This window comes from Pseudopipra pipra, chromosome 1 (genome assembly GCF_036250125.1).
Source record: "Pseudopipra pipra isolate bDixPip1 chromosome 1, bDixPip1.hap1, whole genome shotgun sequence".
Taxonomy (NCBI): Eukaryota; Metazoa; Chordata; class Aves; order Passeriformes; family Pipridae; genus Pseudopipra; species Pseudopipra pipra.
The window spans coordinates 135,022,628-135,035,147 of NC_087549.1; the positions used below are offsets into that span (position 1 = coordinate 135,022,628).

Genomic DNA, 12,520 nt, shown 5'->3' on the forward strand with positions numbered 1-12,520 from the left:
TTTAGACTAGTACATATTTTACACAGGAACTAAGGCTTAATGAGGTAATCTGCATGCACTGCTCTTATGATGGTATCCCAGTGAATTTCCGACAAAATTTAAATCATGTCAAACAATTATACACCATTGCATAGAAACAGGTTTGCAGTGGTACTCACTTCTGAGCTATGATACTTGGATTAACAGTCACGAGGTTTGTTTTATTGCCAACATCTTTGCTAATGCTTCCCGTGGTTGGAGGAAGGTTACACCTGGAATTGAGAAACATTTGCTTAAACAGATGTGCACCAGAAATGTTTTACAGTTATTATTTGTGAATTCCTCTCTTGTGCAATGACACTTTCACATCAGCTCCCAGGGATGTCTAAGCACTTTACAAATATTAAATAAGGCTTACAGCACTCCTAGTAGAAATATTTAATCTACTGTACAGATGGTTAAAATAGGGCACAGAGAGCTGGTTTTTATAAATCGTACCACAAACCAGGAGCACAGTTAAAATTTCAGAAGAATCCAGTCTATGAACACTCTACACTAGCTGCTAGGAAATACCTCTTGTCTAAACAATGCATTTCTACTGAAAGTCTTCTACTGCGTCTTCTAACAACAGTGTAACTTGCCTTATTGCAGAAACAGTGATTTCTGTAAAATGCAAAACCAGCATTTTTTTAAAGTTGGTCACTTAGTAAGTTTAGTATTTTATTATGCAGATTTCCCACTTTTATTAGGACAGTTATCTAACTGGAAAGACCTTTTTTTTTAAAAAAAGTTTTCAAAAGCTCAAATAGTAGCCAAAAGTAAGAAAAGGAAACAAAATCCAGCAGACTGGAACCTTCCTTCTGTTACTCTGTTCCCTTGTAGGAACTACACAATGTGACTCCTACTGATAGTGTGGGCCAAATAATGCTCTGAGTACACCTGATTTTCTCCCCATCTATACAGCAAGATAAAAAAACCTACTTAGATGAATAATTTTTTAGATGACTAACAGAAGGTGAGACAAATATCAGGACACTTAAATGATTACATGAATGAGACAAACTAAGGCTCAGTAAATCCTTTGTTAAGCAAGAGGTAAACATGTGGCATTTAATACCAGTCTCCTAAGGGATCCTAAATGACCAGAAATTTCAGGTTCTCAGATGATCAGATTTCACATCACTGCAAAGTGTCTTTGCAATTATAGATCATACATGTATCCATATAGACTTCTCTCTAATTAGAAGCAGCATTCTGAAAACTATGAAGCAGTAGTATCCTTAGAGAGGCAGAAAGAAAGAATTGTTAAGATCCTTCCTCATTGCTACAAACTGGCATTGGTAGGCTTCCAAGCCTGCCAAGTTTTTAGAAACACTCGACACACTTCAGCAAGATGAAGCAGCTCTTACCTGAACACAAAGTCAGAACTATCTATTTCAGCTCCACAGCTGGAATTTTTCAGAATGCCTCCATTTCCAACCACAGCACAGGTCTTGAAGGGATAGACTGAAAGAGGCGAGGACTGCAAACAAATAAAAAGACACAGACAATGCCTTATAAATATTTTGATTGTTTCTTTGTGTCAATTTGCTCCTGCAGGTTTAATCTGGTAAATCCCAGTAAAAGCATTCACCATTTAGGCAGACAGGGTTGGCAGACCTTGACAGCCAAGAGCGAAAAACAGGCACCAACAGACTGAGAACTGCTACTTCTGTCATCAGAACTTTGAGAGAATAACACTGGATTATTAAAACTGGGTATCTTTTAAATACACTTAACACAAAAACTATCTAGTGGTGAATTGAAGCCTTGAGAAGCTAAGGAACTAGCTTGTACTGAAGATAGCTTAAATTTTACCCATTTTCCTTTGCACTGTAACAGATTGCGGGCTTTCATATAATCATTGACTTTCTCAGCTAATAGAAGGGAACTTTGTAAATGCTCAGCACTTGTGTCATCACACACTACATTTGAAGTAAAAAAATGAAATTAGGGGAACCTGAAGATGTTGAAAAGGATAATGATGTGCCTTGGCTTAAGTCAAGGTGAATGTGAGGCCTCACTGATAAGGTTACTGTTTCTGGCTGTTCATCTCTCTGCTCCTCTTCTTGTTACAGCTTGCTGTCTTGCCATGGGGAAGCTGAGAGGTAGCTAAGTGCATCCACTTGAGAACCAGCACAAATGACAACCTAGCAAATGAATGTAAATTGTTGGCTATTTCAGTTGACATTGATATACTTGGCTGTTATCCCAGCCTCTGAAACTTTTCGTACATCTTGTTCCCCCCCTTCTGTTGTGGGAGCACTGACATTCAACAGAGACACCAACAGTTGGGTAACTTTGACTGCAGAAATTAAAGCTAGTTGTAAGATTGAGTCAAGACTTGCTTATGGAAAGCATTAACCTTCCTCCTTCTCTCATCAGTTTGCCTGAAGAGAAGAAGGATGGGACATTGTTACAAACAAGACAAAAAGTGTGGGGAAAGCAGCAAACATCATGTTGCCTGGCAATTTATTACAAAACAACATGTCCAAATATTTTGTTCAATTCTGAAAAGACAGTAGGAGAACACAAAGGCCAGACAACTCTGGCTAGCTTAGCACATATATGTGCACATAAAACACTACTGTTCTCTTTCATTAAGTTTAAATTTGGAACCACTGTAACCTATATTGCAATGAAGTCCTTAATGATTCACAGCAGCATTAGGAAGAACTACACTCATGGTAGCTGGGATCTCACAAACCAAGAATGCCAGAGCTGGGTAAGAGGGCTCCCATGTGCTCTTAGTTTTGAGAAATCAAATACAACCTCTTTGTCTAGTCTCAAGAACTTGTATGTCTTTGTAAGTTCTGAGCTACAAAGTCTGATGCCTTCTCTCAACCTGTGTTTTTGGCTGCAAATGCCTCACCCCAGTGGCCAACAAAGCTGGTGAAAAGGGCTGGAAGAAATTTCCTATGAGGAGCAGCTGAGGACTTTGGACTTGTCTAGTTTGGAGAAAAGGAGGCTGAGGGGCCTCATTGCTCTCCACAGAGGAGAGCAGGGAGGAGGGGAGGGGAGGAGGGGAAATGTCGAGGAAGGTGCTGATCTCTTCTCCCTGCTATTCAGTGCTTTAAGTTGGTCAGCCCTGAATTGGTCATACAGTTGGACTAGATGACTGTTGCAGGTCCCTTCTAATTGAAATTATTCTATTCTATTCTATTCTATTCTATTCTATTCTATTCTATTCTATTCTATTCTATTCTATTCTATTCCATATTGTGTTTATTCTATTGTATATTGTGTTTAGCTTTCATAAATGACATGCCAAGATGGCACCAGAAATGGCATGGGTATATGAAGAATATGAAACGTTCTTCCAGACTGAAATGCCTTTAAAAATGGGAATGATAAAAGCAAGGCAAATATTTTCAGAATATTCACTCCTGAATTCAGCTGGCTGCCAAGCTGGGCTATAGCTTGTGTTCTGCAGCAACTCTGCCTTTAATCTGATCTATGATACCCTGTCCATGCCTCCACCACGGCAGAGGACGGCTGAAAAAAATCCCATATTGCAAAGTGAATAAAGTGCATACAGGGTCTGATGGGCCTTTTCCAGAGGAATCAAAGCAGCTCTATTACTAGCCCAATATATAAATATGATACTGCAATTATAGTAACAGGTAAAGATACAGTTCTTACCACAGGCAGCATCTTAAAAATGTCCTCTGTAATGAGGATGGTCTTTTTACTGTCCACTTCATAACTCATGTTACTTCCCAGTGGGCTGTTGTTTTGAGAAGCAATAAAATTGTGAATTGCATCACAGCAGGAAGCTAATTCTGACCTGTAAAAAACCCAAACAAAACCTACTCAAAGACAGGCAAATAAGTAGGAAAGCAGTGCTGGAGAACTAGATCAATGAAAAACAGTTCAAATTAACTAAGCAACAAAAGGCTATATGAACCTTCTATAATGTCATTTCCCTTGACATGCTTTGCAGAGCAAGTCCATTTTCACAGCAAATGTTCAGAAATCAATCAGATCAAGAACTTACACTATTTTTCTTTCTTGGTCTCCTTTTCCCACCAAGAAAAAGTTGTAGTCAATCTCCTCCATATTATTAATTGCTAAGATTATTATAGAAACGCTGAGAACCTTCAGTTCCCAAAATTAACAATGTGATTTCAATCAACACAGAACAAGTGATTGTAAGAAACTAGAAGGCTGAAGAAAGAAAAAAACAATGAGATGAAAGAAATGATGATGAAAGGTACTGGAGATAGTACTTGGTGAACAGCTAGATGGTTGCAAGCCAATTAATTAATAATTAATTTCTGCAACTGTTCAGCACAGTTTTCCTGTGCACATTATCAGAGATGTTAAATAAATTAGATCACAACTGCCACATAAAGAAGACACATACTTTTGTAGTATAGACAGCCTAGCTGCTCCCCAAAACACCCAGTAAAAGTCCTTAAATAAGTAAGAGTGCAAGGGATTCACTCAAACTTGTTGTGTGAGTGAAGACTATCACTCATCTTACAATTTCTGTTACCTCCAAACTTATGAAAATTTTATGTGTGCAAATATCCTGCATTATTAACAGTGAAATGCAGTGCAAAGCCCCATCAGACCTTTGAAATCAGACCTAAAACACTGAAATTCATTTTGCTTTAGGCAACAACATTTCCTCTGCTGCCATGGGATCTGATTTTCAGACTGTAAGGCTGAAATATTCATGTCCAGACATTATGTATCAATTGTTAAGATATAGCTTTCTCATTGGGTGAGATACTAAGAGAACTACTGACAATTTAGAGAAGAATATACATTTATAACAGAATTGCTTGGAATTTTGAAGAAGATACCACAGCAGGGAAAAGATAGTGATTCCTATCCTAACAATGAAGGTTAATTGGGAAGAAAAAATCAGTTAGAGTCTGAGGAACAGAAAAGTTTTATTTCATACTTTTTCAGTGACTAAGGTAAAACAAACTGTTGGAACTAGTTAAACATTACAGGACAAATCCTAGGTAAGCTTGCTTTAATAGGGTAAGACACAGGGAAGAGAAGTTGCTTCATTTCACTTTATCAACAATGTAGACAAAGAAAATATTCTAATAATATTAATATAATTTTATTTCTGATGGAGATGAAGCGCAGAAGAAGAGCCCAAGCATTATGTTTCCTGGAAGACAGGGAACAGAATGAACAGGTCTGGGATACTCCCAGACTCACTTCTCTTGGAAAAATGGTCAAAATAAGGGTAAAAAAAAAGGTTGTGAAGGTTGGTTTGATTAATATATAAAATACCAAAGGAAAGAAAGAAAAGAGTAACATTTCAATAGTCAGATGACTTACTGGTATATATAAACCCATTTTGAATACTGAGCTCTGAAACTCCTTAAAGGCAAAGTTCCCAGATATGTGAGGAAAACTGGGAATGACTGAGTGCTGGGAGGGCACAGATCTGAAATAACCATACTAGGAGAGTAACTAGGAAATGTTAATCCTGAGAGAGGAATGAGTAGGGTTCAGATTTCCACAAACTGCATTCTGCTCCACCCCCTGAATTCAGTGATACCCATTACCCTGTTCAAAGTCTTAAGGAATAGAGAAGGTCAGTGGTCACTTAAAACCACTAGGTACAAGGGTGAGGATGAGACTATGTTCTGCAGGTCAGGAGGTGCCCACAGGGTGAAAACAATTGGCCTGGGCATATATAGTATCCTATTTTAAACATATGGAAAAATACAAAGGGAGCAATGAGGCAGTAGAGTCAAATGATGAAGTCTGGGAACACTGGATGTTATTGGACCACTCTTGACTGGAGCCCACTTCATTTTCTTTCTTGTACACCTTTTTCTATAACCAGTTCTTTCTAACCTTAATATGTACTGTAGTAATAAGAGGATTCAGACATCACTGTCAAGTCCTGAGGGCACCACCAAGCCTCACTACCCCTTTCCAGCATCCTGAGGCTGCCCCATCTTGTCTATGGCTCAGGACCCTACTTCAACCCTCCAGAACCATCAGTCCCTGCCCCAACAACACCACAGCAGGGCCAGTCTCCAGTTGTATCCATCCTGTCCCCAGGGATGTGGACGTGCCCATGCCCAGGGCTAGGGCTGACCCACTCCTGGCCAGGGGTAGGATGAGCCCTTCTGCCAGTTCCTGCTCTGCTGGCCAGCTTACTGTGTTGGAATCGCACACCCTGTTCCTCAGGAAGAAGCCGTCTCTTACTGTTCCCTGGCACTCACATGGACATGAGGAATCACATAACCCATAATTTTTATTTGCTTTGTTTTTTTTCTTAAAGCTAAATGGAGCAGGCCTAAATATTATCTGTGTGAACCATGGGACATGCAGAAGAGAAGGAATAATGCCAGAATATTCTTGACAGCTTTAGTAAAACAGCTGTTTTGGTGCAATGGCTACCAGACCCTGAAAATGCAAACTGATGACAGATACCATTCATTAATACTGATGACAAGTTTTTGCTTTCTATTACTCATTCCACAAGAACGAGTGCTTCAATAAAAGCAGAAACGGCCTGGAAGAAAAACATATATCAGAATTAATATGAAAGTAATTGTTTAAATTAATATTATGGATCCACTGAGGAAGTAAAACATAGCCAGGCTAGTTCAAAAACACAGTAAGAACAAGAGAATACATATTGACTAATTACATATATTTTGAGAGCACACGTGGTAAAAATTTGGTGGTAACAATAGCAACCTTATTTAGATCAAATCATGAAACAGAATCCCACTGTGCCCAAGCATCCCTGTACAGAGCTCCAGTGGGAATGCATGTAGCTTGCAGACAGCAATACCCACTGGCAATGTATTCAGCAGTCTGTTCATACAGGATTTTGTACAAGCTGTTACATGTGGTAATCTAAAACTGACAGTAAATAATGAGGAAGGGGTAGAGACTGGGCAGTTCAAACAATTTATTACTGCAATCATCATCAGGGTATTAATGTCATACGTGGTCTCTCTCATCAGGTGATGACACCCCTAAAAAGCATGTACTTCGTAAGATTAAGACATATATCATACAAGCCAATTATTTTAATAAGTGCTATATTCAAGGTGTTGCAAAGCCAAGACAACATTTTAACTTGTGTACCGTGCCACCTGGGGAGAGGGAAACTGTTAAAATCTACTGTACAATGAAGTTCCTAAACAGATGGTGGGATAAAAAACAAGGGGCAGAATCTTAACAGCATCAAATGGTACTACCTTAAAGTCAAACTCTGCTTTTTTTTTTTTTTTTAAGAGTAGAAAGTGATCTACGTTGTCTGTTCTGACAAGGAGAAAACACTGAGAAGCAGCTCTTGGAAGATGGGATGTTGCTATACAGGCTGAGCATCCACTTAGATACATGTCAGAACAGGTTTGTAGCTTACAGTAAGAAGGTTTAAGTTCCAGATTTTAACAAAGACTGTGAGGTTGCCCTTGAACAAAGTGTTTTTATGATCTAGTCACAGCATCAGAAGTCCAGAGGAGTTAACTTTCTTCACAGTGGCTAGTATGGGGCTATGTTTTGGACTTGTGCTGAACACAACAGTATAGAGATGTCTTTCTTATTGCTGAGCAGGGCTTACACAGAGCCAAGGCCTTTTCTGCTTTTCATACTGCCACATTAGTGAGGCAACTGGGGGGGCATGGGAGGTTGGGAAGAAATACAGCCAGGACAGATGACCAAAGGGATATTCCATACATATGACATCATGCTCAGGATACAAAGCTGGGCGAAGAAGGAGGAAGCAGGGGGGACATTTGGAGTAACGACATTTGTCTTCCCAAGTAACCGTTACATGTGGTGGGGCCCTGCTCTCCTGGGGATGCCTGAACACCTGCCTGCCCATGGGAAGCAGCGAATTAATGCCTTGTTTTGCTTTGCTTGTGTGTGTGACTTTTGCTTTCTCTATTAAACTTTGTTTATCTCAACCCATGAGTTTTCTTGCTTTCACCCTTCTGATTGTCTCCCTGAACTGGCGGCGGAGTGAGAGAGTGGCTGTGTGGGGCTTGGCTGCTGGCTGGAGTTAAATCACAACACTAGTACTAAAAGTACCAAGAGAATTTGATTCATCCTCCTGCAGTAAGCGGGATGATTTTCAGAACATCTTCTTTAACTAGAAATGCTTAGCTAAAGTAATTTTGTTCTCTCTATATATTTTTTAAATATTTTAGTTAGATACATATGTGGTGTGAAAAGGCACTTGCTTTTACACCCAATTTTACACAGCTTTGTACTTTGGGACATTGGAAAGAGAATACACCACTGGAACTAGTGTACTCCAGCCTACAGCTGGACCACTGGACCAACACAATTAACTGTGATTCTCGGGGGATTGTAGTACCCCCACTTGGATGTGAGCCTGCAGAGCCTGACAAAACTGGGTGAACTTAATAGTATTTCTTTTGTGTAGACTACACTTCAGTGTGACACCAGTGCCTGTGGATCTGGGGCCAGAGGGCATTCATCATTGCTGAGAACAGCGTGAAATATTTCACTGTCATTATACATTGGACTAAACTGAGGTGAGAGGAGGGGAAAATGTATGGAGATGGACACTGCAGAAGTATCAAATTATCTAAAACATTGTTCAGAATAGTAGAAGATCAACTGTCCTCTAAAGTCATGGTGGGGAGGGTAAGGAAAATAATTTTAATTTGCTCTAAAACCCCCTTAAGTTCAGTATTAGGAAGCACACTGAAACAGGTTGCCTAGGCAAGGTGCAAAGTTTCAATAACTGGAGTATTTTAGTAGATATCTGGACAAACCTTTTTGAGTAACGGTCTAAGTCCATTTGATTCTAAGTCACCTTTTACAAACATCTATGAAGTGAACGTTTGTTTGCCAAAAGACTACCATATCAGTCAGTCCTATTATAAAGCACTTGTACATTACTGACAGCAGCAATGCTTATACAGACATATCTCCTTGTGCTTTTTCAGTTACCCAACACACAAAACCATCACACAAGAGATAACCAAACACAAAGCAAGACCAGAAAATATTTAAAGCTGTAACTTCTGTAAGCCTGATGCTAAAGAGTATTTCACAGCACAGTTTGTAATGTCATTTGAATAAAGGACAAAGTGTTAAGGTGACAAAAGGCTTTGGATTACTAAGAAGCAAAAAAAGCCCGTGCTTGCCTAACAGCTTGTTTTAACAGTTCACCTGGCTTGGCTGTTTGTAATCATTAGTTCATGTGAGCTGTTATACTGTACATGTGAGGATATCAAAGATTTTGAGTTTTCATACTGAAGAGACTATCATGACAGTAGAAGAACTCACAAAAATTCTACTGTATAACAGCAAAATTTCAAGGGCACAACTACAAACAGCAAGACTACCTTTTTTCTATGTCCACTGCTGTAATATTTTACAATGAACAAGCAATTATTTATTGTACTTCACTGGGGGCTCTAAACAACGTTACAGGTTTCTCCAGGCCCTTGTCAATCCAAGTCAATAGCCCCAAAGTATAGCGAGGCATATTATGACCTATTCCAAACTTTTAGAAAAGAGTGCTTAAATTTAATATCTGAAACAGAATATGTTGAAGAGGAACACTACACTGACAGCCCTTGAACTGTCTGTATATGAAGTAACATCATAAATGTCTAAGACAATGAAAGCCAAAAGGGTTGAATATGAAATCAAGACTGAATATTTAAAAAGCGTAATAAAATTTTCAAACCAAAGACTATTTAAAGAGTCTGCCATGAAGACATAATTAACTCAGACTGATTCAAAATTAGGTTCTGCTTACAGGAATTCTCCAACCTTTAGAAAAGTATATAAAAGTCTGTAGAGCAATTAAAAGATTCAACCATTTCTTCAAACTGTCACAAACTACTATCTCTCTATCTTTTCCTCTTTTGAAATAAAATATGTCTTTGAATATATAATCATTGTTTTATATGATCTATTAAACCTGTGCAGCAAATGTACTTTTAAACCACACTATAGTCTCAGAGTTCTGTATATGCTTGTATACTGGAAGATTTCAGAGATTACAGTGGAATTATTGATCTGTTTAGTGTTAGGAAAGCTATTGATTATGTGGTGGTGTGAGCTTATGTAAGCATAAATTGACCTTGCAGGGTATTTTATTTGTATTTCAACTGGGGTTCATGGCAGTACACAGATGTGATAAGCAATACTGTTATATAGGTTAGAGTATAGCTCGCGACAAATTAATCTCTTCAAGAAGGATTGGGGTTTTTTTAATCTGCAGGAATGTTTAACACACACTTTTGAGAAGAGATATTGAAGTGGGAAAAGGGTAATAGAGGTCAAGGGGAACAAAAAGGAAGAGGAAAAATAACAGGACTAAGAAAATGAGTTGATCTTTTAACTAGTGTTTTTAAGAGTCTGGGTTCTTTTTTTGAAAGTAGTAATGTTTTTTCTTTTTAAAAAAGTAAAAAATATTTGCATGAGGCTAGAGGGAAGCAGTGTGCCAGTTAAACTGCAGTGTAACATCAGGAATTTTACAACTGTATTTTACATCTAGGAATTTCCTTCTCCCTTCATTATCAGATGCAAATAAGATTTGTCTGGAGTGGTCTTTCCCGGGGAGAGGGCCCAGTACCCATAGTTCACACAAGGCTATTCCAGTGTGATACCACTCCTGAGGAACTGTTGCATTGCTTTGCCAAGCTTCAAGCTCAGGGAGAAAGCCGAGAAATACAATGCCCAGAGGCTTCTCTGAAACACAGCATCTGCACAGCCTTTCTTTCTCCATATCCTTCCTCCCCTCATTTTGAGGGCTGTTTTAACTCTTTGTAGCTTTCTGCAAAAACAAGAGTCACAACTGTTTTAAAAACCTGTAGATTATTTGGCACCATGGGTGTAGAGCCCAAATGAGAATAAATCAAGCTTAAAAGTTTGTAAAGCAAAGAGACGTGAGGTGTAAAAGACGATTACAGCTTGTACCTAATTGTGCTCTGTAATTTGTTACCCTAATGAAACATTTCTTTTAAGTGGAAAACCTTTGAAGAATACTAATATAATAATTAATATTCAGGTTACCTAGGGAACCTGAGACTCTACTGAGTGTGGCTAGAAGAACCTTTGCAGAGGAAGCTACGCAGCATGGCTTTTTTTCCTGGAGTTTTAAGGATGACACTTCCAGGCAGCTGTGAGCTTATTTCCCCTACCTTTCCAAGTTTCTACCAAGTTTCTCTCTTAGAACCAAGAAATCCAAGGACTTGCTCTGTCTAATACAAGTTAGAGTTGATGTAAAATTGAAAAGGGAGGAAGACCGGAGGTTGAGGTTGACTTAGAAACAAATGCATAATGTGGAGATGTGTAGAGCCATAAAGAAAAAAATTTAAAAAAAAGAACAAAATAAAATTAATTTCATAAAGAAAAAGTCCGAATAAAAAAATAGTTTTCTATATGTCCCTACCAGTAAATGTTGGAGAAGATTTTTCCTAAATCACAGTTAGTTGGATTCTATTTACACCATTTCCGGTACATCACCTTTACTAGCTTCTATTGTGAAGCTAGATAAAACCTCTTTAGCAATGACTAACAGATGCTACTGTGGGGCACAATAAATCTTAACTAGATTTCAAGAGCAATGAACCAAGTGCTTGCACTTGCTCCTCTGAGGGCAGCCTAAATCTGGCAATGCTGATGTCACTATTACAGACACTAAACTGAAGGGCCAGGGTATTGGTTTCCTGACAGAGACTGGACAAAAATCAACCAGAGAAGAGTGCCCGTGGATATGAGAGGTATCAAAGAGAACATCATGGCTTGTACTTGCCTCCTGGTTCCTCTTGATTTTGAGAAATGCATGTGTAAACATCACGTAGCTGTCAAGAACCACTGACCATTGCCAGACAGTAATCTAGCCACCTGCAGAGCAGAGCAGCTTTGGAGGAAGCCATTTGGAAAAGGCCAGCTCTCTAACAAAAAATGGACACAGTCTGCATAGCTGCATGATAAAAGTAGTAGAGGTCGACCTAGGATCCAGCACTCTTCTCTCCAACAGTGAGTTGGCAAAAACACTGTACTTTGTGCGAGGCATGCCTGTCAGCTGTAACACATTTGCCAAATTAAAAGACAAGTATTTCTTTCCTGCACTGCACTTCTAATACATATTCTTTTATTTGGCCTGGATCTGCTGGGAGAGCAGCTTACAGAAAGGATGGATGTGTACTCATTGGCACATCGTGCTGTCTTCTAGGAACATAAGAGTTACTGGCTTAGATCACATATTCCTTCACTCCGCTAGCAGTGTGATGGCAGCCAAAAGCTGCAAAGGAAAACACAGGAAAGCTTCTCTGAAAAATTGGCTACCCCAGGAGAAGCTGCTCTTGAACCTTATTAATTAGAGGTTAGTTTATGCCCAGAAGCATAAGACATTAAATCCCTTATAAATATGCATGTGTGTCCTTCAGAACTTCAGGATAATAGAGAGATGTCATAAAATTGACACCATGCCCGAGAAGCATCTAAGTGTTCACTCCATTTAACAGATGGGCAAACAGGAAAAGCAGGCAAGCAGCTTCTCTGCAGTCTAGTC

The 12,520-nt window shown here is 39.0% G+C and overlaps 1 protein-coding gene across 4 annotated transcripts in view; it reads right to left on the reverse strand.

Moving 5' to 3' along the window:
* Positions 1-12,520, reverse strand: part of ST8SIA6 (ST8 alpha-N-acetyl-neuraminide alpha-2,8-sialyltransferase 6) — a 45,068-nt gene that overhangs the window by 15,201 nt on the left and 17,347 nt on the right. For all 4 annotated transcript variants that reach the window (XM_064634482.1, XM_064634504.1, XM_064634495.1 and 1 more), the window contains 3 exons: positions 3,661-3,805; positions 1,389-1,501; positions 159-251 (listed from right to left, as the gene is read on the reverse strand). In XM_064634482.1, coding sequence (XP_064490552.1) covers positions 159-251; positions 1,389-1,501; positions 3,661-3,805 — 351 coding nt within the window. The remainder of the gene's footprint in view (positions 1-158; positions 252-1,388; positions 1,502-3,660; positions 3,806-12,520) is intronic.